The following is a 26,928-nucleotide window of genomic DNA, read 5'->3' on the forward strand; positions in this document are numbered from 1 at the left end:
CTGTTGCCATTGAACTGATTCCGACTCATAGCACCCCTAAAGGACAGCGCAGAACTGCCCCGTAGGGTTTCTAGGGAGAGCTGGTGAATTGGAACTGCTGACCTTTTGGTTAGCAGCCATAGCTCTTGACCACTATCCCACCAGGGCTCCAAAGTATAACATGAACAAGGTATAAAGAACACAAATACAAGGTGTATACTCATTCAACTTAAGGTTAAAATTTTTAAATTTTAAAAAAGATTAGTTCTTCAAATACATTTCAGTGGAATTTCAATAAAATTTATTCAGTGAATAATAAACTGCCCCACGTGTGAAATCACTGACCTCGGCTGCTTTCCTGCTATTCAATTAGGAACTCATTCCTCCTGTACCTCCTATTAGCTCAAGTTACAAAATGCAAGAAAACAAACGGCAAGTCTTAATTACGTACAGTAAGGAAACTGGATAATTAAATGGAATGTCAGCAGTCCAAACTTTTTAAATTTTATACTGTTTTTGTTAGGTGCTGTTGAGTCTATTTCAACTCAGCAATCCCATGTGACATACAGTAGAACTGCCCTATTGGATTTCCTAGGCTATAATCTTTATGGGAGCAGATCACCAAGTCATTCCCCCAAGGAGTTTTTGAGGGGTTTTGAACCACCAACCTTCTGGTTAACAACCAAGCGCTTCACTGTTCGCGCCACCAGGCCTCCTTGCTTTTATATTGTTCCTAAAATATATTCTTTAAGGTATTTAGTTCACTTCCCTATTCTTAAACTTTGGCATCTTTTTAGTATCTCTTTATAGGTGGTGATAAGGAAATTTATCATAAAATTAGTACTGTATGATGATAAAATTAATGCCTTACTGCTATCGTGGATCCATTCTTGCCAACGCCACCATGGAGGATAACATGGAAATAATTTGAACAGGAAAATATTGCTCCACCCACTACTCCAAGAACTGGAAAGATCTTCCATTTTATTTCTAGAATGGGTATCTTTAGGAATAGAGGAAAGAAACAAATCATTAAGAAAATGGAATTTCTATTTCTATTATGGCCCTGTACAATGAGCTGTCCTTTTTTTGTAACTGAACCTTCAATGTCTGGAATGCAGGCTGAAGTGCTAACATTTCTTGAAGTGGTTTTATTCATTAAGTGAAAAATGAATCGAACAAATTCAGCTATGTCCATTTACATAATCATGATAAAATATTTAATCTCACAAGATCTTCACCTGCCTCAAAAGGAACATGAGAAAGAATAGATTGTTTGAATTCAACAGCCTCAAAAAGTGGAATCATGGGAAAGGCAGACATTAAGATCTGCATTATAAATGTAAAAAATATCACAATGTGTGTGCATGCAAAAACTGTGTGTAGTTAATACTCAGGATTAAATCTCTAGCAATATATATTTACCTGTTGGTCAATTGCTGTTCAAGAAAACTTCCAAAGGCAGCAAAGGATTTAAAACAAAGTAACAATGAATTGCCAGAAGCTGTAGGCTACTACCTTTTGAAATTAGACTTGTGAAATATATCAAAATTTGTGAAAACTACAGTTAAAACAAATTCGTATTGAAATTTTTATTGAAAATAGTAAAATTTTGTTGAAAACAGGTGTCCTTTGGTGAGAATAGTGTGCTTTCTTCCTATGGTATTGCCAAAAATTTGAATGAAATTATTTTAAGATTAAATTGAATTCTTCCCCAGTGTTTTACATCATTATACTTAAATGAGGATTCCAAATTTAAGACAACCGTGTCTGACTTACTGATCAGACCTGCCTAACTGCTTCTGGGTCCACTTTCACCTTCTTCTGGTTACTAGCTGAGCAGGTACCAAGATACACAAACATTTCCTCTGATACACTGTATAGGCCTATTATAGCATTTTTTTTTTCTATTTATTTTTACATGATAAGGTATAGGAATGCCAAGGGAAATGTACTACATAAAAATATACTTCACGTCTATTTCTGAGCCTACTGAAATGAACTGCAACTAGTAATCCTAATATTAAATGCCACAGGGAAATTTCTTACTAGCTTTTACTGGAGGTATTTTTTTATATAGCTTAGTGATTAAAAATAGAGTCTGGAATCAATCTGCTTAATTCTTAGTTCCAATATTTACTAGCTGTGAACTCTTGGACAAATTACTTAACCATTCTAAGCCTTAATTTCTTCATTTGTAAAACAGAATAATGATAGTATCTATTTCAAAGGCTTGTTCTACGTGTCAGGTGAAACACTGACGGTGAAATGTTAGGTACACAATAAGTGTTGAATAAATACCACTTGTTGGCTATTGATATTATCCTCATTGTTATTCTCAACGTTATGGGCATGAAGCTGAGTCAGTTAACCAGTGTTGTGGACTTTAGTTTTTTCTTCATGAACTTTCTTCCTATGCAAAGCTCGAATTTGTGACAGTGGCCTCCTACGAACCACCTTTTTATCAAAATACTGAGGTCCCAAACCAAGCAGAAAATAAAAACATTCCTTAATATGGGAATCTTCACCTCATAGTGGTTTATGAAAGGTGCAAACTAGCAGCTTTTCTTTCCTAATATTGAGAGACAAGTTTCACATGTAAAATACCTTACTAGATTTATTTTTTTAAGTATTTCATGAGACAAACTTTGGCCTGGAAAAGGTAGTTCAACTAGTGTATTTAATTTTGTATCAGGGAAATGGTGGTCATTTGCTGCTGTGGTAATATGATACATTCCTGCACAGGGGAAATGCCGTAACGAGGTACACAGGGGAAACACCATAATGAGGTATACAGGGAAATGCCGTAATGAGGTACACAGGATAACAGAATTATAAAATGAAGGAGAAAGGTTAAGAAATTAGATGAATATTAAATGCAGGTATTTTTGAAGAAAAGTAATATTTTTTCTAAATATTTGTAAAGTACTTAAAAGAAATATAAATATTCAGATTTACCGTGTAGTCCCACATTGTTGCTCCTCCAAATGTAGACAACACAAAGACGATTATTAAAGCTACCTGAATTTCAGTTACATCCACTCTAAAGAGGAAGGACATAGAATAAAGTGTCTGTAAATAAATTCCTGAATATGGAGGTTAGTTAATTATCTATTAAACACTAAAAAAAAACACTAAAGATGTAGAAATCTCTATAGGCTGAGTTTATTTTTACCTTTCGTTCCATCATTATCATCTGACTACACTGTTAAGTGAAAAAGGCTGTGAAACAACATACACTCACATACAGGTAAACATGAGCATGTGAAGAGGGAAAAAGCTTGTACAGCATACATCAAATTACTAACAGCAATTATCACTAAGATTACAGAAGACTTCTACTTTGTACTTACATACTTCTGTAAAGTTTGAAATTTTGTATTTAAGCAATCATATGTTACTCTTGTAATAAGGAAAAAATTATAAAAACAACCATAGGACTTAAGGCAAATTCTTAAACACTCCCAAGTCAATTTCACTTAAAAAGTAGGGAAAATCCCAATAGTCTTCTTTAAGCTCTTAATCAGTCACTACAGTTTTTTGGTCTCCACAGACATGTCTCCTTTGATACATAAACATGCTTAAGTTTTTCACAAAAAACCCCACTATCCAACATTGGTCACTTTAGTCTGCAATGCCTGAAGCTACTGGCACCTCTCTTCATCCTTTCATCCATAAACTAACTGAAAAATAGTTTATATTTGTAATTTCCTTCTATTTCCAGAAACCCTAAATAGTGTAGTGGTTAAGAACTGCGGCTGCTAACCAAAAGGTCAGCAGTTTGAATGCACCACGCGCTTCTCGGAAACCCTATGGGGCAGTTCTACTCTGTACTGTAGGGTCACTGGGAGTCGGGATCTGTTTGATGGCAGTGGGTTTGGTTTTTGTATTTACCTACTTAATCTATTGTAGTCTGGCTTTTGGCCCCTTTGTTATGCTAAAACATTTTAGGGTAAACAGTGACTCTGAATTTGTCAAATCTAAAGAATACATTTCGGTAATTTATCTCACTTAACTTTTCTGCAGTATTTAAAATGCCGATCACGCCCTCTTTCTTGAAATGCTTTGCTACGTTTTGATGTATCCCATGTTCTCTACTCATTCCCCTACCTTCTGGAAGCTCTTCTCAGGCTTTTTCCTATACTCCTTCTTCCCCCATATCTTAAATGCTACTGCTTTCCAGAACTCCATCTTTTCTTCTTTTATATTCTCTGAACAATTTATCTATACTTAAAACTTATCTATATGTTATTGACCTCTATATTCGTATCTCCAATCCACATTGCTTTTTCTGAGCTCCAGATCTTTACATCTGTCTCCCTACTTTACATCTGTTTGGATGCCCTAGGAGCCTTTAGATGCTAGAGGAATACATAACTGCTCTGCAAATATAAGAAATGTAGGGATCAGGTAATAAAATAAAACCAGATATGGAAGAAAAGACTTCTTGTTAGGAGAAAAAGGTGAACTCAGCATTAACCCACAAATAAAAGCAAATTATGAATAAACACATCCAGTATTTGCAAGATCAGTGAGTGGCAGGCAAACCAAAGCCTCCAGGCTGCATGGAAAACAGTCAAGTTAGTTGAAAAAGGTTAACATAATACAATGTGTGGTACTTTGTGGAGGGTAAGGGGGAAAATTACTAACATTTACTGAGATTCTATTGTATGTCTTAGAGCTAGAGACTATTCCTGTTTATTGGAGAGGGAAATAAAAAATTTTGCAGGCCTGTATTGGAATACTGCTAGAGAAAAATGACAGAGCCAACACTCCCTATTATATTTTGACCCATTTTCAGAGTTTTGCAGTCTGTTTTACAGTAATAGTGGCAGATTTACATTAGGTAATCCACAATTTTCACAGGGTATTAGCAACTAGGAAAGTTGACAGGGATTACAAAAGAAACTTTCTCTAATTGAAACTAAGTGACACATACGTGGATTGAACTAAGAATCTTGGTTTCACATATGCATCACTCATACTACAGTCTTTAAATCAAACTCACAGCTGCATTCTCTATGCTTTTTAAGAATAAACTAAATAGATTATAATTCTTGGTCTGAAAAAAGAAAGCTGAGAGGATGTCATAAAAATCTATAAAATTATGAAGGTTATGAGAAGAGTAAGGATGGAATCACTCACCAAATTCTTAAATACTCTAATTGTGAAAAAAAAGCAGCAGTTAAAGTTTGAAAGATATGAAAGACAAACAGAAGACTTCTCTAACAATTCAAAAACTTAGGGAACTCATTAATGGGTCTAAGTTTTTAAAAAACGGGTTTAAAATGGGCTTTAAAAATGCAAGAAATATGGATATTGGGGATATAGTGTGGGTGTATCCTAACTCCCCAGGCTGCTACCATCAAGGACAATCTACAATAAACAAAAATCAAACCCATTGCTGTTGAGCTGATTCCAACTCATAGTAATCCTACAGGACAGAGCAGAACTGGCACACAGGGTTTCCAAGGAGTGGCTGGAAGATTCGAACTGCTGACCTTTGGGCTAGGAGCCAAAAGCATTCAAAGGGGTACAAGGTTTGTTAGTAGTCTGCAAAGAGTTAAGTATAAATACTGAGTAAGCATTTAGAAATTTTATGGCAATTTGATCGAGGAATTTTCCGTCTGCTGAATCTAATTAAATACTGGGGACTATATTTTTATAAGTCAAATTGACTACATCTGTAGAAAGAGACAATGGAAAAGCTCAGTATCATCAGTCAGAATAAGGCCAGGGGCTGACTGTGGAACAGACCATCAATTGCTCATATTAAAGTGCAAGCCGAAACTGAAGGAAATCAGGGCAAGTCCACGAGAGCCAAAATACGACCTTGAGTATATCCCGCTTGAATTTAGAGACCACCTGAAGAATACATTTGACACACTGAACACTAGTGACCGAAGACCAGACAAATTGTGGAATGACATCAAGGACATCATCCATGAAGAAAGCACGAGGTCATTGAAAAGACAGGAAAGAAAGAAAAGACCAAGATAGATATCAGAGGAGACTCTGAAACTTGCTCTCGAACATCGAGCAGCTAAAGCAAAAGGAAAAACTGATCAAGTAAAAGAACTGAACAGATTTCAAAGGGCCTCTCTAGAAGACAAAGTAAAGTATCATAATGACATGTCCAAAAAGCTGGAGATAGAAAACCAAAAGGGAAGAACACACCCAGTGTTTCTCAAGCTGAAAGAACTGAAGAAAAAATTCAAGCCTCGAGTTGCAACAGTGAAGGATTCTATGGGGAAAATATGAAATGACACAGGAAGCATCAAAAGAAGATGGAAGGAATCCACAGAGTCATTATACCAAAAAGAATTAGTCGATATTCAACCATTTCAAGAGGTGACATATGATCGGGAACCGATGGTACTGAAGGAAGAAGTCCAAGCTGCTCTGAAGGCATTGGCAAAAAACAAGGCTCCAGGAATTGATGGAATATCAATTGAGACGTTTCAACAAACGGATGCACTGCTGGCGGTGCTCATTCATCTACACCAAGAAATATGGAAGACAGCTTCCTGGCCAACTGACTGGAAGAGATCCATATTTATGCCTATTCCCAAGAGAGGTGATCCAAACGAATGTGGAAATTATAGAACAATATCATTAATATCACACGCAAGCAAAATTTTGCTGAAGATCATTCAAATACAGCTGCAGCAGTATATCAACAGGGAACTGCCAGAAATTCAGGCCAGTTTCAGAAGAGGATGTGGAACCAGGGATATCATTGCTGATGTCAGATGGATCCTGGCTGAAAGCAGAGAATACCAGAAGGATGTTTACCTGTGTTTTATTGATTATGCAAAGGCATTCAACTGTGTGGATCATTACAGATGACATTGCGAACAATGGGAATTCAAGAAAATTGTGCTCATGAGGATCCTTTGGATAGATCAAGGGGCAGCTGTTCAGACAGAACAAGGGTATACTGATTGGTTTAAAATCAGGAAAGGTGTGCGTTTGGGTTGTATTCTTTCACCATACCTATTCAATCTGTATGCTGAACAAATAATACAAGAAGCTGGACTATAAGAAGAAGAATGGGGCGTCAGGATTGGAGGAAGACTTAATAACAACCTGCGTTATACAGATGATACAACCTTGCTTACTGAAAGTGAACAGAACTTGAAGCACTTACTAATGAAGATCAAAGACCACAACCTTCAGTATGGATTACATCTCAACATAAAACAAAAATCTTCACAACTGGTCCAATGAGCAACATCATGATAAATGGAGAAAAGATTGAAGTTGTCAAGGATTTCATTTTACTTGGATCCACAATCAATAGCCATGGAAGCAGCAGTCAGGAGATCAAAAGACGCATTGCATTGGGTAAATCTGCTGCAAAGGACCTCTTCAAAGTGTTGAAGAGCAAAGATGTCATCCTGAAGACTAAGGTGCACTTGACCCAAGCCATGGTATTTTCAATCGCATCATATGCATGTGAAAGCTGGACAATAAGGAAGACCGAAGAAGAGTTGACGCCTTTGAATTGTGGTGTTGGCGAACCACGGACTGCCAAAAGAACGAACAAATCTGTCTTAGAAGAAGTACAACCAGAATGCTCCTTAGAAGCAAGGATGGCGAGACTGCATCTTACATACTTTGGACATGTTGTCAGGAGGGATGAGTCCCTGGAGAAGGACATCATGCTTGGCAGAGTACAGCGTCAGCAGAAAAGAGGAAGACCCTCAACAAGGTGGATTGACACAGTGGCTACAACAATGAGCTCAAGCATAATAACGACTGTAAGGATGCCGCAGGACCAGGCAGTGTTTTGTTCTGTTGTGCATAGGGTCGCTATGAGTCGGAACCAACTCAACGGCACCAAACGACAACAACATTTTTATTTGTTTTTGTTTTTTTATTGCATGTTAATAGTCTATGTTGGATTGAAAAAAAAAAAAAACTAGTCCTTTAACAGTAGTTTGAGAAGTACTGGTCTACAGAAGTCTACCTAAGTGATTGAATACCATGTTTGTTGCATTGTGGATCTAATACTGTGTGGAAATCCTCATGTTTTTGAAAGGAAAGCTAACACCATGTCTGAATATTCACACGTAAATAGCAAAATACCACAAAATAGAAGTTAACATTGGACTCAAGATAAAAATACTTGGTTTAGATCTTAAAATTAAGCTTTTAAAGCATTGTTTGTGCTACTGAATTACACAAGGCCCTTGGCTACATGGGACAAACATGCTATAAATAATGTCTTATCTCACATGACAAGCGTAAATGCAGGGACGGATTTTAACTATAACCCTATAAATCTTCCCACTAACTGGGCCAAGAAAAATACCAACTGATGTGTCACTGATTAGCTAAAAACAATCTTTAACAGTTGAAGATTATGGTTAAAAATAGCAGAGTTTTGAAACAGTTCTTCCTGGTTCAGTCATGGCTGAGGAAGCAAAACCCGAAATAGACCCAAATTTTTTTAATTTGGGTGAACTGGAACCATAACTGAAACGGCAAAAATTACGGGTCAAAGCCCTGCTAGAAAATTAATCTCACTGTTAACAAGTGCAGCATACCTATTGTGTAGCAACCAAAGCCCTTGCCCAACAGATTTTGCAGAGTGGGAAGCAGCAGTGCCCCACTCAAAGATGGCAGCTGACTGCACCACTTTGAATGTCTTTCGCTCCCCATAGTCCTGCCAATAATCCAATCTGATAAAGCAGGCTCCTGAATGTGCTCATTACGCCTCTTCCAAGTCACCTATTCCAGGGCTTCGACCCATAATTTTCCCCGTTCTGATTATATTGGATTGCCCAAGCTTTAAAAATTTGGGTCTCTTCCAGTTTCACTTTGCCAGCCCTCACTGAACCAGTTTGAACTGGTTAGAATCCCTGAAAAATAGTGGATTAAAGTGTCTAATTCAGGGTAACAAATTCACATTTGTACTGAAATCTACATATTTTCAAAAGATAAAACATAACAAAATATTCTCCAGTCAAATAGAACACTATTTCTGTTCTATGGAGCAGTGTAGGACAGTATTTTTTCCTTTTTAATTTACATCTGGCTTTTTTTTTTTTTTGTGCTTTATGTGAAAGTTTACAATTCAAATCAGTTTCTTATACAAAAACTTTTTACACACATTGTTATGTGACCCTAGTTGCTCCCCCTACAGTGTGACAGCATACTCCTTCTCTCCACCCTGTATTTCCTGTGTCCATTCAACCAGCTCCTGACCCCCTCTGCCTTCTCATCTTGCCTCCAGACAGGAGCTGCCCACAGTCTCATGTGTAGGACAGTATTTTATACTCAAAATTAAAATAGAAGTTATTCAAACAGTCACTCTCCTCCTGCCTTGCTTAGTATTTCTTCAGAATCTTAGGCAAGAAAATCTGCCATGGGCCCTGGACGTCCCTGTACATTCTTGCCAGGTATGCCAAGAAGCCAAGGTCCTGATCTCTGTTACCTGGGCCATTTCTCAGGTTTGTGTTTGCAGTGAGCAACCTTGAAGGATGGTATAACATTTCCCCCCAGATAAAGAGTAGGCTTGCTTCCACTTGCTTTAAAGCAATAGACTTCTCAGTGTTCCTCTCCTGCAATGCAACCCACTGCATGTGGGCCCAAGTAGGCCCACCAGCCTGGCTCCCATGGGACTTGGGGGATGTGGGGACCTAGCACAAACATGAAGCTCTGCCCACTGCATTTGCCATGAATAATGAAGTCATCCTCTGCCTCTGACCCAAGTGTTTGATGTCTTCTGCCAGCATCCATGAAACAGTAACAAGCTTGCTAGTTAGCCTATGAGTAGGGTGAGATCCTAGTCACTGTACAGTTCTTGACGCACTGCACTTACCACCATCTACCATGCTATGCAGTACTTTACTTGTTTTACTGACTGCTTTCCATTTTAGAATGTACGCTCTATGGAAGCAGAGATTTTTGTGTTCTGTTAACTCTTGTTACCTCAGCACTTAAAACAGAGCCTGGCTTACAGTGAACGCTCAATAAATATTTCAAAAGTATTCAAATGTATAAATATTGTATCACTATTCAAAAAAATCATTCAAATTATTGTTGACTATTCATTCTCAAATTTATCCTAATTCAATTTCTTCTGTATGCTTATTTCCTTATGGAATGAGTTACTATATAAGACACCTGTTTTTCTATTTTTAGTAAGTTTTAATTTCACTCATGAGGAAGTAAACATACAAAAGAAGCTGAATTAAAATAAAAACATATGGCATAATAATAACTTTTCTGAGTACTTCTATGCTCTAGATTCTGTACTAAGTCCTTTACAACTTACAACATTTTTTAATCTTTACCATAGCCCTTTGAGACAATTATGACAGTTACTGAGAAACCTGTGAGAGCCAGAACTTCACAGGACTGCCTTGTTTTTCTGGGTCTATCAAGTTTTCTACCTTTAAAAGGGTGCAATCTTACCACTTTTCTATCACTCTCTATTAATGGAAAATACCTGAATTCTCCTTCTCTGACAGGTGTCTGTGTTACACAGGTTCTGGCTTTCACAGGTTGTACTGTATCCCCATTTTACAGATAAAGAAATTAAGGTTAAACAACTTATTTAAGGTCACACAACTGGTATGCTGGAGCTAGAATTTGATTCTATCCAGTCTGATTCCAGAGCCTGTGCTTTTAAGTAGGCTTAAAGCAGAATCAATATTGACTAACATATAAATGTAAACCAACCAAAAACCAAACCCGTTGCCATCAAGTTGATTCCGACTCATAGCAACCCTAGAAGACAGAGTAGAACTGCCCATAGAGTTTCCAAGGAGTGGCTGGTGGATCTGAACCGCCGACCTTTTGGTTAGCAGTCATAGCTCTTAACCACTACGCCACCAGGGTTTCCAAATAAATGTAAAGCGTTCTGAAAATTGAAGAAAAATTAAGTAGTAGAAATATAGTAATATAAGTAAAATTTTACATAAAATCTTTACCCCAACTAAGCAAACCCTAATTTGGCATATTTTTTCTTCAGTCTTCTAGAAAAAAAAGAAGCCATGTAAACAGCCTTAAACCAAGAATTTATTCATAAAAAACAAACTTCTAAGTATATCTTGAAACTGTTCAGCCAGGTTTCATACGTCTGTATTCCAATTCTATGAATATTATAAAAGTAAAACCTCTAAAATAATTGACAGATTTTCAGGAAGCCCATCTGAGACACTAGCCCAGTCTGTAAGCACTTCCAGGGGTTTGGCTGATGTCTCCGTTGTAGTGTTGCCAGGCCCTGGTGGCACAGTGGTTAAGAGCTCGGCTGCTGATAAACAAAATGCTGGCAGTTCGAATCTGCCAGCTGCTCCTTGGAAACCCTACGGGGCAGTTCTACTCTGTTTTACAGGGTCACTAAGAGTCAGAATCAACTCAGTGGCAATGGGTATTGCAGTTTTGTAGTGTGAATTGAACCATTAATCTATCCTACTCAATCCACCATGGTATTTTCACTTTGGAAAAGTGACAAGTATACTGCTTAGGACATCTGCCAAAGAGCTAGTATTTAAATGGCTGACCCTCTGGGGCACTGGAGGATCTCTTCCACTCCCCTACGTGCTTGGTGTTCAACCATGACAGCCATTCCCCTAGCGTTCTCGGTACTTTTCTCATGCTTTTGCCTAGTATGCTTTCACCCCAGTCTGCCTGGCATACTCCTACTCACAGGCGACTCATCTTTGGATCCCCAGTTCTGAGCACATATTAGGCTCTCGATAAAAAGCAAATGAATGTAATATTTACAACTATGCCAGGTGTGAACTAATTCATTTTGGAAAGATTTTTAATGACATTAGAAGCCAAAAAGGTGAAATGTTAATCATTAAATAACAACAGCAACTGAATACTGCAGTATTATAGTACTCCCGTTTACTATAGCCAGTTCAGCAAATCAGAAGACACTGGACTTTGCAAACCTGCTTTTCACGTTAGCATATCTTAATCTATAAATAGGGTCAGATACTTAATTTTACATGGCTGCGTTGAACTTTTAGCTAGCCTTTTTCATCCTTGGCTCCTGACAAAATTAATGCAGCCTACAATTACCTTCTCTTTACTTGGGATTTCTTCAGTAATTATGCAAACCTAAACCAAGCCATTTTACACTTGTTTATGGACTGTATTAGCAATGTCACAGAAGTTAATCTCTTTTCTTTAATACTGTGTACTATATAGTTCCTAAAAAAAGCAGGAGCTATATCTAGAATGTATACTGTATCCTTCCCACGGTACTGAACAGCAGCTGTTAACAGTGTTTGGTCTGGAGTCAAATAGACCTGAGTTTAATCCTAGCTCTACCACATATTAGCAGTATAAGAAAGCAACCAAAACTCTCAGCCTCATGTGTACTCTTACAGCGTTACGTGAGGAATAAATGAGATAATACATATAAAGCACTGAGCAGGGTGCCTGAGATGTGCAAGCACTCTATAGGTGGTAGCTGTAATTATTCCATAATTTAGAATAAACGTGAAAAATTGGCTAAAGCCTTTCCTTTGCTAAACTCACCCTAGTTTTGAGCTTTTCTTGCCATTTGCTATTACCAGAGATTTTTTTTTCCAGAGGTACTATTTCCCCTATGTACCAAAAAGAAAGCCGAGAACAAGCAAATGGCAGAAAGTTCTTAAATGATCAGGCAGAGAGGGAGATATAGAGGAAACAGGAACAGAGAAGAGTGTTCCTACTTTGTGCTAGGGCCTCGAACCAGTTGGTTCTGGTCTGAACCCCTACTGAGATTTTGCAAGTCTAACAAGTGATGCTGATGCTGCTGATTAGGGACCAATTCTGAGAACCATTTGCAGAGCAGTGGTTCCCAAAATTTACGGTACATAAGAATAACTTGGGGATCTTGTTGAAATATAGATTCTAATTCAGTATACCTGGGGTGTAATGGGAGCCCTGGTGGCACAGTGGTTAAGAGCTCTGGCTGCTAACCAAAAGGTCAACAGTTCTATTCCACCAGCTGCTCTTTGGAAACCCTATGGGGCAGTTCTGCTCTGTCGTATAGGGTCGCTATGAGTCGGAATCAACTGTATGGCAACAGGTTTTTTGGGGGGTGGGTGGGGGTGAAGTGCAAGTTCTCAGCCGGGGTTTGAACTTGGACAAACCTGTTCAAAGCCCTGCTTTGTGCACTATTTCCTGGTAAAAGAAAGGGGGGCTCTGGTGGCACAATGGTTAAGTGCTCAGCTGCTAACCTAAAGATCAGTGGTTCAAACCCACCAGCCTCTCCGTGGAAGAAAAGACCTGGCCATCTACTCCCATAAAGATTATGACCTAGGAAACATTATGGGGCAGTTCTACTATGTCATATAGGGTTGTTATAGTTGGAATTAACAGCATACAACAACAATCTAAGAAAGAGGCACCAAAGACATACATATCAACTCATGTTTACCTCTAGTATTTACAAGGTGCTTTCACATTATCTTATCAACTGTCCACCATAGCTGAGCGTTCTCACAATTACCTATGGTTGGGACTGGTGTCAAGGGGATTCCCCTTTTTGAGCACATGAAGACTTGCTCAGAAAAGGGCCTTTAGATGCCATATCCCATCATTTTATTAAACAAGTTAACTGCTGCTTATTTAAGTACTGCATACCCTTTTTCTCCCCCACGTGTCTGTTAGTTTGTCATACTGTGGGGGCTTGTGTGTTGCTGTGATGCTGGAAGCTATGCCACCAGTATTCAGATACCAGCAGGGTCACCCATGGAGGACAGGTTTCAGCTGAGCTTCCAGACTAACAAAGACTAGGAAGAAGGACCTGGCAGTCTACCTCTGAAAAGCACTAGCCAGTGAAAACCTTATGATAGCAGCAGAACATTGTCTGATATAGTGCTGGAAGATGAGCCCCCCAGGTTGGAAGGTATTCAAAAGACAACTGGGGAAGAGCTGCCTCCTCAAAGTAGAGTCAACCTTAATGACGTGGCTGGAGTAAAGCTTTCCGGACCTTCATTTGCTAATGTGGCACAACTCAAAATGAGAAGAAACAGCTGCAGACATCCATTAATAATCGGAACCTGGAATGTACGAAGTATGAATCTAGGAAAATCGGAAATCATCAAAAATGAAATGGAATGCACAAACATCGATATCCTAGGGATTAGTGAGCTAAAATGGACCGTATTGGCCATTTTGAATTGGACAATCATATAGTCTACTATGCTGGAAATGACAACTCGAAGAGGAATGGTGTTGCATTCATCGTCAAAAAGAACGTTTCAAGATCTATACTGAAGTACAACGCTGTCAGTGATAGGATAATATCCATATGCCTAAGACCAGTAAATACGACTATTATTCAAATTTATGCACCAACCACTAGCGCCAAAGATGAAGAAATAGAAGATTTTTATCAGGTGCTGCAGTCTGAAATTGATTGAACATGAAATCAAGATGCATTGATAATTACTGGCGATTGGAATGTGAAAGTTGGAAACAAAGAAGAAGGATCAGTAGTTGGAAAATATGGCCTTGGTGACAGAAACAATGCCAGAGATCGAATGATAGAATTTTGCAAAACCAACGACTTCTTCATTGCAAATACCTTCTTTCACCAACATAGATGGTGACGATACACATGGACCTCACCAGATGGAACACACAGAAATCAAATTGATTACATCTGTGGAAAGAGACAATGGAAAAGCTCAATATCAGTCAGAACAAGGCCAGGGGCCGACTGTGGAACAGACCATCAATTGCTCATATGCAAGTTCAAGCTGAAACTGAAGAAAATCAGAGCAAGTCCACGAGACCCAAAATATGACCTTGAGTATATCCCACCTGAATTTAGAGACCATGTCAAGAATAGATTTGACGCACTGAACACTAGTGACCGAAGACCAGACGAGTTGTGGAATGACATCATCCATGAATAAAGCAAGAGGTCACTGAAAAGACAGGAAAGAAAGAAAAGACCAAGGTGGATGTCAGAGGAGACTCTGAAACTTGCTCTTGAGTGTTGAGCAGCTAAAGCGAAAGGAAGAATTCATGAAGTAAAAAGAACTGAACAGAAGATTTCAAAGGGCAGCACCAGAAGACAAAGTAGAGTATTATAATGACATGTGCAAAGAGCTGGACATGGAAAACCCAAAGGGAAGAACATGCTTGGCGTTTCTCAAGCTGAAAGAACTGAAGAAAAAATTCAAGCCTCAAGTTGCAATACTGAAGGATTCCATGGGGAAAATATTATATGATGCAGGAAGCATCAAAAGAAGATGGAAGGAATACACAGAGTCATACCAAAAAGAATTAGTCGATATTCAACCATTTCAAGAGGTGGCATATGATCAGGAACCGATGGTACTGAAAGAAGTCCAAGCTGCTCTGATGGCACTGGCAAAAAACAAGGCTCCAGGAATTAATGCAATATCAATTGAGATGTTTCAACAAACACATGCAGTGCTGGAGGTGCTCATTCCTCTATGCCAAGACATATGGAAGACAGCTTCCTAGCCAACCGATTGGAAGAGATCCATATTTATACCTATTCCCAAGAAAGGCGATCCAACCAAATGTGGAAATTATAGAACAATATCATTAATATCACACGCAAGCAAAATTCTGCTGAAGATCATTCAAAAATGGCTGCAGCAGTATATCGACAGGGAACTGCCAGAAATTCAGGCTGGTTTCAGAAGAGGACATGGAACCAGGGATATCATTGCTGATGTCAGGTGGATCCTGGCTGAAAGCAGAGAATACCAGAAGGATATTTACCTGTGTTTTATTGATTATGCAAAGGCATTCGGCTGTGTGGATCATAACAAACTATGGATAACATTGCGAAGAATGGGAATTCCAGAACACTTAATTGTGCTCATGAGGAACCTTTAGATAGATCAAGAGGCAGTTGTTCGGACAGAACAAGGGGATATACTGATTGGTTTAAAGTCAGGAAAGGTGTGTGTCAGGGTTGTATTCTTTCACCATACCTATTCAATCTGTATGCTGAACAAATAATCCGAGAAGCTGGACTATATGAAGAAGAACAGGGCATCAAGATTGGAGGAAGACTCATTAACAACCTGCATCATACAGATGACACAACCTTGCTTGCTGAAAGTGAAAAGGACTTGAAGCACTTACTAATGAAGATCAAAGACCACAGCCTTCAGTATGGATTACACCTCAACATAAAGAAAACAAAAATCCTCACAACTGGTCCAATGAGCAACATCATGATAAATGGAGAAAAGACTGAAGTTGTCAAGGATTTCATTTTACTTGGATCCACAATCAACAGCCATGGAAGCAGCAGTCAAGAAATTAAAAGACGCATTGCATTGGGCGAATCTGGTGCAAAGGACCTCTTCAAAGTGTTGAAGAGCAAAGATGTCACCCTGAAGACTAAGGTGCACCTGACCCGAGCCATGGTATTTTCAATCGCATCATATGCATGTGAAAGCTGGAGAATGAATAAGGAAGACCGAAGAAGAGTTGACGCCTTTGAATTGTGGTGTTGGCGAAGAATATTGAATATACCATGGACTGTCAAAAGAACGAAGAAATCTGTCTTAGAAGAAGTGCGGCCAGAATGCTCCTTAGAGGCAAGGATGGCAAGACTGCGTCTTACATACTTTGGACATGTTGTCAGGAGGGATCAGTCCCTGGAGAAGGACATCATGCTTGGCAGAGTACAGGGTCAGCGGAAAAGAGGAAGACCCTCAGCGAGGTGGATTGACACAGTGGCTGCAACAATGAGCTTAAGCATAACAACGATTGTAAGGATGTTGCAGGATCAGGCAGCGTTTCGTTCTGTTGTGCACAGGGTTGCTATGAGTCGGAACCGACTCGGTGGCACCTAACAACAACAACAACAACCCTTTTTCTATATAATTCAGGTCCCTCATTTTTATTTTTCTCATGACTGTTATACTCCTGGACTACTGAGTAAGCTGCAGATGGGGAGAAAAGTAATAAAATTTTTATCGAATTATAACATACAGAATACCTAAAAGAGTTAAATGTAGCATTTATGGATGCTACGATAAATTAAAAGGTAATTTATCGATTTCTGCTTTGTCTCCCTTTTATGGATAGTTGAAGCATAACAGATTGTGAAAATAAATTCAATTACATTTTTAAAATTACAACTTACAAAAGCATACTTACTTTCCGAACCTCAACACGCCTGAAACATAAGTCTGCCAGTGAGCACAATAAAACATGAACATTCCAATAAATGAGCAGAAAAACAACCAGTCAGGATGGGTTCCTAAGCGAACAGCAATTGAAGCTCCAAGTGCCATAAATACTGAAAGAAACGAGGTGTAAGACCCATTAAGAGTTAGAAAACATTAATGATACATTTGCCTGTACTGTTTAGAAACAGAGTTTTAGTGGCATTAATATAAAGTACACTTAAAAAGTAAATTCTTGAATATACTTTTTAAACACACTGCAAATTGTTCCCAATGCATGATTTAGTTTTAGTTTTTAAGCTATCTGTACAACAAAGGCTACAGCAAAAACTTCACTAGTTTACCTGTGGAAAGAGAGTCACAGCCATGGTCAAAGAGTTCCCCTAAAGGAGAACAAGAATTTGTTCTTCTGGCTTGTTTCCCATCAATAGCATCCAGTGACTGATAGATAAAGAGTCCCAGGGCACATAAAAGGTATGTCCAGTATGGTGCCTAAAAACAAATGTAGACAATAAAGACTGTTAAGTGATAACAAATTAGCTTCTGTTTGAAAACAGCTCAACCTCTCAGAACCAATTAACACATTTTCTTGTTTTCACACTTTTAGATCACCCCAGTATGCTAACCCTCATTCTACAGGTGAGAACTGAGAAATCATACGACATGCTCAAAGTAATCTGGGTAGAGGACCACAGAAGTTTATATTGAGAGAAAGAAGCACAGCATTAACATAGCTGAGCAAGGACTGGCCCCTGATCTTGATTCCTACTCCATGGCTCTCTTGATCTAATACTTCTCAAATGGTACTAGATTGGAAATAGTTCACTAAGTCTTTGCTAAGAAAAAAAGACTCTAAACAGAAACTGTAGACCCCTGATTCCCAGTCATGATGAGAGTACCAGGGTCCAGATTTACTTTCCCATTCAGAAATGACAGCGATAGTGGAATTCGCAGGCAAGGACATTAAAATAGCTATTAAAAATATGCTCTGTATGATCAAGAAGGCAGAGAAAAACATGAAAATTATGAGAAGAGAAATGGAAGAAAAGACTCTAATGAAACTTCTAGAAATGAAAAATATCTGAAATGTAAAATATACTGGATGAGATTAAAAGTATATTAGACACTGCAGAAGAAAAGATCAGGGAACTTGCAAACTGACAATGGAAACTATTCAAAATGATACACGGAAAGAAAAGACTATAAATAATTGAACAGGCATACGACAGAAAGCAGTCTAACACATGTAACTGGAGATGAGAGAACAGAACATGAAAAAGACAAGAAATAACTGCTAAAAAATTTTCCAAATTTTGATGAAAACTATAAATCACATACCCATGAAGCTCAACAAACCCCAAGCAGAATAAACATAAAACAAAAAAAACCCACTGTTACGGATTGTGTCCCTCCAAATATGTATTACAAATCCTAACCTCTATATAGGGTGGCTATGAGTCCAAATCGACTCGAAGGCAGTGGGTTTGGTTTTTTGGGGTTTTATGCCTGTGGGTAAAATCCCATTTGGGAATGAGTTGTCTTTGTGATGTTAATGAGACAGGATTCGTGTAGGGTGTGGCTTAAGTCAATCTCTTTTAAGATACAAAAAAGATTAAGCAAGCAAGGGAAAGAAGCAGAGATAAGGGAAGAGAAACTGCCAAGCCACATGAAGATCACCCAGGAGGAGACGCTCAGGAGAGACAAGGACCTTCCTCCAGAGCCTACAGAGAGAGAAAGCCTTCCCTAGAGCCAGCACCCTGAATTTGGACTTCCAGTCTCCTGTGAGAAAATAAATTTCTGTTTGTTAAAGCCACACACTTATGTTCTTTCTGTTACAGCAGCACTAGATAACTAAGACACCCACCAAGGTATATCATAATTAAATTGCTAAAAACAAATGATAAAGAAAAAAATCTTAAAATAAGGCAGAAAAAAAAGAAACATTACATAGAGAAACACAAAGATAATAAAGATATCAGACTTATTAGAAATTCTGCAAGCCATAAAATGAAGGCTTCAGAGAAACAAGCTGAAACAATTCAACACCAGCAGATCTGCTCTATAAAGAAAGGTTAGTGAAGTTCTAGAGAGAAGAGAAAGTACATCAGATGGAAACTGAATACCACGAAATGAAACATGCTGGAAACGGTAAATAAGTGGGTAAATATAGAGACAATTTTTCTGATTTTAAAAACTCTTTAAAAAAATTAGCTATTTAAAGCAAAAAATAGTAACAGCAGGTTGTGGAATTTATAACATGTAAAATATACGACAATAACAGCACAAAGGACAGGAAGGAAGTAATGGAAGTATACTGTTGTGAGGTACGTACACTATACTGGATGTGGTATAACATTATTTAAGACACACCAAGATAAAGTAGGGGCCCTGGTGGCACAGCGGTTAAGTGTTTGGCTGCTAACCAAAAGGTCAGCAGTTCGAATCCACCAGCCACTCTGTGGAAACCACATGGGGCAATTCTACTCTGTCGTACATATATTGAAAATTCTAGAGCAAATATTAAAATGGAACTGAAACACAAAGTGGATGTGGTTGCAGACAGCGGGAGCTCCACAGGAAGTTTTCTAGTTCTGGAAAGTACTAGGGAGACCACAGATAGGGAAGAGCTCAGGAAAGCAGCCCCATCATGTTGTTTATGAACTCCTAGGCTCAGGCCAGTAAGGAGCATGCAGAGATATGATGCTAAACAGCATAGAAGACTATGAGAACTGAACTAAGAGACAGACCACCACCCAGGTCTCAGACCGAGCAAAATGTGGTACACGCGTGGGGCGGATCCAAAATAGTACTGTGCAAACAAGACGGACATTAAAACCACAACCCGTAGGAAGCTGGTCAGAACTCACAGCTCAAACTGAGTTGATTGCCTGGTAAAGAAAAATATCAACATTCTCTACTGGATTTAACCAAAACTCAGAGACTCCTAATAAAATATTCAAAATGCCCAGTACACAAAGGCAAAATTACTCAGAATACAAAGAACCAGGAAAATCTCAACTCACAGGGTTAAAGACAACAATGCCAATGTTGGAATTATCTGACAAAGACTTTACATCAGCTACTATAAAATTGCTCCCATAAGAAAGGGCAAACACTTTTCAGGTGAATGAGAAGACAGAAGTCTCAGGAAAGACAGAGGATATAAAGAAGAACCATATGGGAATTTTAGGATCGAAAATTACAACTGAAATAAAATTACAGTGAAATAGAAGACAGGAAAAGGTCAGTAAACTTACAGACCAAAAGAAATTATCTAACTGGAACAAAAGAGAGAAAAAAATATTAAAAATAAATAAATACACAGAGCCTCAGGAATCTGTGTTAGGATAGCAAAATTTCTAACATTCAGGTCACTGCATTCCAAAAAGAGAGGGGAATGAGTATGGTGCAGAAAAAATATTTGAAGAAATAATGCCTGAAAACTTCTCAAAATTAGCACAAGACATTAACTTACAGATTCAAAAAGTTCAGTGAACCCCAAATGCCACATGCCCTGAGAAATCCACGCCCTGAGACAGCATAATCAAAGTTCTGCAAACACGAAAACAAAAAGTCTTGAAGGCAGACAGAAAAATGACACATTACGTATAGGGGAACAATTCAAATGACTGAATTTCTCATCAGAAACCGTAGCTGCCAGAAGGAAGCAGAAAACATTTCTAAAATGTTGAAAGAGAATGTTCAACTTAGAATTATACATCTTAGAGAGGTAGTGTGGCAAAATGGTTAGGAGTAGGGTTTTGAAGTTAGATCATGTTTGAGTCCTTGGTTCTGTCACTTATTAAAAGACAGGTGACCTTGGGCAATTTACTTAACCTCAAGCCTTGGTTACCTCATTTGTAATGTGAATATCTATTATTGTACCTAATAGAAAACTTCTTAGATAGCACTTTACACAGTCTCCTACACAGTAAGTGCTCAATTAAGGGTTAGTGATTGTCATTACATTTTGTTTTGCATTCTTTTAGTGACAAATATAATTTTTTAAAATACCAACTTACATAGGGTTTACGTAATTCTGTAAATTCCAAATAACCTGAATACCCCATTTCTCAGTCTTTCTCAGTAAATAGAAATTTACTTTGAACTAATTTTAACAAAAGTTTCATTGTTTGTTATAAATGCTCAGTACTAATGATTCTGATGCTAATTGCTTAATAAAGGGCTTTATTTAAGCTATTTAAAATGACAGCAATAAAGCCAGTCGCCCCATGTGTTTCAGGCTAGAACTGCGCATAGGGTTTCCAATCGCTGTGACTTTTAGGAAGTAGACTGCCAGGCCTTTCTTCTGAGGCACCTCTGACTGGATTTGAACCTGGTGGTTCAGTTAGTAGTCAAGTGCTTAACTGTTTGTGCCATCTAGGGGTTTCATTTAAAAGAAGAGGAGTATAAATTAGAAATAATTTAAGAATAGAATAAATCCAAGTATGAACATGAATATAAAATGTCACATTTCATTTTGATCAGCGTAATTTTAAAGATTTATTTTGAAACTATGAAGCAATTGAATAAAGGGCTAAAAAGCAAAGAACTGAGAAACCATCAATACAGTACAAAAATTTTTTAAAAACCTAGAATTTTTTGAAAGAATCCAAAAGTGTTTTATAGAGAACAGTCCTGTTAACCCTTTTCACACTAGCAAATTGTTACTTATTTTTCTATATTTCAAATATATGTAAAATTAGATGTCTGAAATTACTAAAATTTCTGGAATGATATATAACGTCAGATGGAGTCCTGGCAGCACAATGGTTAAATGCTCAACCGCTAACTGAAAAGTTGGCAGCTGGAACCCACCAGCAGATCTGTTCCCATCAAGATTACAGCCTAAGAAACCCTATGGGGCAATTCTACTCTGTCCTGTAGGGTCCCTCTGAGTCAGAATTGACTTGACAACATAAAAATGTCATTTTTCTTCTCATCATCTATTTTCTGTCAAATACTCTTCCCTCAAATGGTAACTTCTGGGGGTAAATCATCTATCTGAGGAATCTCCATTTCTCCCTCTATGTACAGCAACTTTCTATACTGAACATCTGCAGCTTCTCAAGCGGTTCCAAAGGTCCTCATTAAAAGCTTAAATTTGGCCTCTCCTCTGAGAGACTGGCCTAAGGCAAGTCTAAAGGTCAGGGCAGTTAACTTCTGTTGTTACTCCTTGACACCACAGTGGTGGGTACACCCTGCCTGAAATTACATCCTGCCCCTCATTTGGAAAAAGGCAATGAAGACTGGTCCACTAGCTTAAAACTACTTCATTAGGATGTCAGAGGAGTTAAGGTTTAAAATTTAAATAGAGAAAAAGGCAAGGGGAGAGGAAGTGTAAGCAAAAACCAAGGTAGGGGCCTGAAGCTGAAAGGCTTATTCATGAGTCAGTGACATCCATTTTCTTGAAACAGAAGATCCAAAGGGAATTACAAAAGATAAAATTGGAAAGGTAATAAACAGCATTATCTTAAAAACAGTGTAGCTATGTACAAAGGACATTTCGAATGCATTATTTAATTTGATATAGCAACTCACAGAGGCAGGGCAGCTATCATCACGTTCTTTTTATTAAACATAGAAGTGAAAAAAAAAAACAACAAAGTGAAACTTAGGGAGGTGTGGTAATTCACATCAAATCAAGCAGCTAGGGTCCAGGAATCAAACCCAGTCTTGTGGCTTGTGCTATGAAGTGTGATGGGCCATGCCACAAACTACACTGACTGGGTGGAGCTTCTCACCTGAATTCTTACTTCACAAGCTACCTATTTTGCCTCAAACCTGTGGAGAAGCACTTCCCTGCTCTAAAGACACAATTTCAAGTGACAGTGAGCTACAGGAAATGGCTTTGTGCCCCATGAGGCCTCCTTCCCCTTAAACCCTGAAAGGCACAGTCATATGCCCTAGGCCTATCCCTATTCACACCTTTTCCAGACTTTTCCAGGTCTCAGTAGCCTGACCTACTTTCTCCTTCTCCCTGCTGTCTCCACCTCCATTTCCACCTAGAAGCTATCAGGCAGTGTTATGGATTGGATTGTGTCCCCGCAAAATGTGCGTCAGCTTGGTTACGTAGGCCATGATTCCCAGTGTTGTGTGGTTCTCCACCGTTTTGTGATCTGATGTGATTATTCCATGCGTTGCAAATCCTTAACCTCTATGATGTTAATGAGGCAGGATTAGAGGCAGTTACATTAATGAGGCAGGACTCAATCTACGGGATTAGGTTGTGTCTTGAGTCAATCTCTTTTAAGATATAAAAGAGAAAATTGAACAGAGATGAGAGAGACCTCATCACCACCAAGAAAGAAGTGCTAGGAGCAGGGTGCGTCCTTTGAATCTGGGGTCCCTGTGCTGAGAAGCTTCTAGACCAGGGGAAGTCTGATGACAAGGACCTTCCCCCAGAAGTGACAGAGAGAAAAAGCCTTCCCCAGGAGCTGGCACCCTGAATTGACTTCTTGCCGCCTAAACTGTAAGATAATAAATTTGTTTGTTAAAGCCATCCACTTGTGGTATTTCTGTTACAGCAGCACTAGATAACTAAGACAGGCAGTTTGCAATTTTTCAACTTCTCTTTTAACCTGTTATCGCGCAGAACACATTCAGCTTTTCTTATGGTATTTATGATGCATCATCAGAGAAAACCATGGGAATCCACCTCACTAACCCTACATGTCCCCCTCTACCGCCAGGCACAGCAGGACATCTTCCTTCTAGGAGTCTTCTCAAAAAGGGTACAATAATTACAGAAGAGACTCCCGAAAGAAGCAGGCTATACAGAGCTGCCCTGACAACTCTAGTTTTCATGAGAACTTAATGTCAAAACTTTTACGTGTAAGGATAAAAAAAATTGGGCTTGGATTATGAATGATAAAGTAATGAACAATATATTCTACAGAAGGAATCTCTTCCAAAAAGTAGGAATTAAATTACTCCAGGTAACATTAGCTGTTCTGTTGCCATCGAGTCGATTCCGACTCATAGCAACCCTACAGGACAGAGCACAGCATTTCCAAGGAGTGCCTGGTGGATTGGAACTACTGACCATTTGGTTAGGAGTCATAGCTCTTAACCACTACACCACCTGGGTTCCCCAGGTAATATTAAGTTCCTAAAACTTAAAAATTTTAATTATATAGTTGTTACAGTATCTACTATATCCTTTAAGATCAGAATTTAACAATATATCATAGAAATCTTTCCAGGTTAAACATAAAGATCTACACGTCATCCTTTTTAATGACTGCACAGTACAAAATTTAAATATGTCCCTAATGATGATTCTTACATGAGCTTGCAAAAGGTTGTTATGTAAGTTTATTCCAGAAAATAAAATAATTACTAAGAATCAATCACGACCCCTAGTTTTTTAAAAATCTGCCATCAATCCAGTTACACCACTGAGAAAGTGCCGTTCCCTTTTTAAAACTCTTCTCACGCAATTCAGCCAAGTACTGAAATTCCACCTCCTCTGAGGACCACCTGATAAGCCTCTTTCTTCACTAAGCTTCACCTAGGAAAAAATCAAAGGACACCAGCATACTTATCTCCACTTACTATATTCCAAACTTTATCACTTAAAAAATACACCTTCTACAAATATTTATTTTTCAGTGTTAAAGCAGCCTTTGCAAACATATAGCTTTTCTGTTGTACCAAGCATGCTCATTAGATCACTGGTATCTCAAGCAAACAAATATAAGAAATTACATAATGATGGTTTTCATGACTTTATAACACCTCTATTTCTTTGGTATAGTTTCCTTGGTTTTAAATTATTTCACAGGTGGCAGAAACAAGTTAAAAATGCAAAGCTCTGAAATCACCTTCCTTAGATAAAGATTTCAACAAGGGAAGGGATGCTGCATGGTTTCAGAAACGTGGTCTGCCATTTCTTCAAATAACACTAAGTTTTTTTATACTTTGTTGTTGAGAATATACACACAACATACAATTCAACAGTTTCTACGTGTACAATTTAGTGACACTGATTACGTTCTTCAAGTTGTGCAGCCATTCTCACCCTCCTTTTCTGAGTTGTTCTTCCCCATTAACATAAACTCACTGCTCCCTAAGTTTCCTATCTCATCTTTTGAATTGCTGATGTCAATTTGATCCCATGTAGATATGTTTCTGAAAAAAAATCAGCACAGCACACTTACGAAAATCTCCCAGAGGGAGGGTGTGGCTGGCAGACAAACATAGAACATGTGTGGTATTTGCATAAAAATACGGTAGGGTAGATCGTAAGAAAGCATAATGTTCAAGGTAGATATTCTTTACTAGTTAAGCTAAACTACTGTTAGGTTTTAAGGTGACTTTGGGGGATATTTTCGGTTTAAGGTTTAAAGATTATTTCAGGGCAATAGTTTCGAGGGTTCATCCAGTCCATGGCTCCAGAAAATCTGGATTCCATGGGAATTTGAAATCCTGTTCTATATGTTTCCCCTTTTGATCAAGATTCATAACAGTCATTAATTTTTTAAGATCTTTAATCTATAATTAAAAATAGAAACAAGTGGAAAATTCTTATGGAATAGAGGTTTTCCACCTTGAACTCTTATTTATATGGAAATTCCTATCTTCATAATCATATAAATGTATGTTATTCATCGTAAGATTGATGGAAACTAAATTACTTTATCAATTTAGCTACCAAATGAAAATTGAATTATGGTAATATTCTATTTTATTCCATTTAAAGTGATAATTCCCTTCTTTTGCTGTAAACAATGCTTCAATAAAATAATCACTTTACCTCTGAAAAATCAACCATTGAAAACCCTATGGAGCAGTCCCTTTCTGACACACATGGGGTCTCCAAGAGCTGGAATCAATTTGACGGCTACTGGTACTTCATAAAATTAAATGATAATTTAGAAAACACCTGTGTTTTTCCAACATATAAGAATACGTACTTTCCTCCTTAGTTGTAAAATTTAAAATATTTTCCAAAATTAGGTTTTACTTCATTTTAAAAATTTTCCTCTACCTGGACAGGAGCTGGATGGATGGGCATAGAAAGGGGGAGTGTGCTATCCACATTGTAGGGATTGCAGCTGGCATCATAACACAATATGCGTATAAAAAATCTGTATGAGAGATTAACTTGAGCTATAAACTTTCACCTAAAGTGTACAATAAAAATAAACAAATTTTCCTCTTCCTTCATTCTCGTTTGCAGGAAGTGCCCTCAAAGGAAACGTGATGGAAATATTTCTTTTACTTGGTCAATATAAACCATAAGGTATTTTAACATTCAAATATAACTAGGTTAAAACCAGTTTTAATTTACAAGAAAGCCAGCAGAGATACCTGGTTTAAGTGTTACCAGGATCCCATGAAGAAAGAAACGTCAGAAACAAACCGGTACCAGTCTCTCAGGGTCCAGAAGAAAAGTAGACTGGAGTTCCTTGATCAGAATTAAGAGATTTAGAAAGGAACAAGAGAGGTTCCAAGCTGGTCTCAATCATAAGCATTAACTGACCACTAAGGTGCACACAAGAGAAAGCCAATTCTCTGGGTTACCAGCACTCCTGCCTCTGTGGTGTCTGGGGTGGTCCCACGATGAAGGCAGGCAGGAACCCTTTAAAGTGAGAAAGGCAGGAAGTATCATAGAGATAGGCTTGGTTTCACTTCCTGGGGGAATGAACCTCTCTGTAGAACTTCAGCCATAAAACGAATTCCTTAGTGCTCAAACAACTGGGTTTCATAATGGCACATAAATAGTCTCTCTCAAAATACAGTGTGAATTATTTTGAAGAGAGAGACATGTGGCCCATGAATTAAGTCACTCAAGTGGTCGGTT

The 26,928-nt window shown here is 38.2% G+C and overlaps 1 protein-coding gene across 3 annotated transcripts in view; it reads right to left on the minus strand.

The window, feature by feature from the left end:
• Window positions 1-26,928, minus strand: part of CHPT1 (choline phosphotransferase 1) — a 40,698-nt gene that overhangs the window by 6,013 nt on the left and 7,757 nt on the right. For 2 of the 3 annotated variants that reach the window (XR_010321717.1, XM_064283687.1), the window contains exons 2-5: window positions 17,465-17,612; window positions 17,092-17,233; window positions 2,938-3,022; window positions 851-982 (exon numbers count right to left, since the gene is read on the minus strand). Coding sequence is in view for 2 of the 3 variants with exons in the window: in XM_064283687.1 (XP_064139757.1) it covers window positions 851-982; window positions 2,938-3,022; window positions 17,092-17,233; window positions 17,465-17,612 (507 nt within the window). In the remaining variant the exon portion in view is untranslated. Of the gene's footprint in view, window positions 1-850; window positions 983-2,937; window positions 3,023-17,091; window positions 17,234-17,464; window positions 17,613-20,595; window positions 20,647-26,928 lie in introns of those variants that run through there. The other variant, XM_023538843.2, reaches the window with a different exon arrangement.

Source organism: Loxodonta africana, chromosome 4, assembly GCF_030014295.1.
Source record: "Loxodonta africana isolate mLoxAfr1 chromosome 4, mLoxAfr1.hap2, whole genome shotgun sequence".
Lineage (NCBI taxonomy): Eukaryota > Metazoa > Chordata > Mammalia > Proboscidea > Elephantidae > Loxodonta > Loxodonta africana.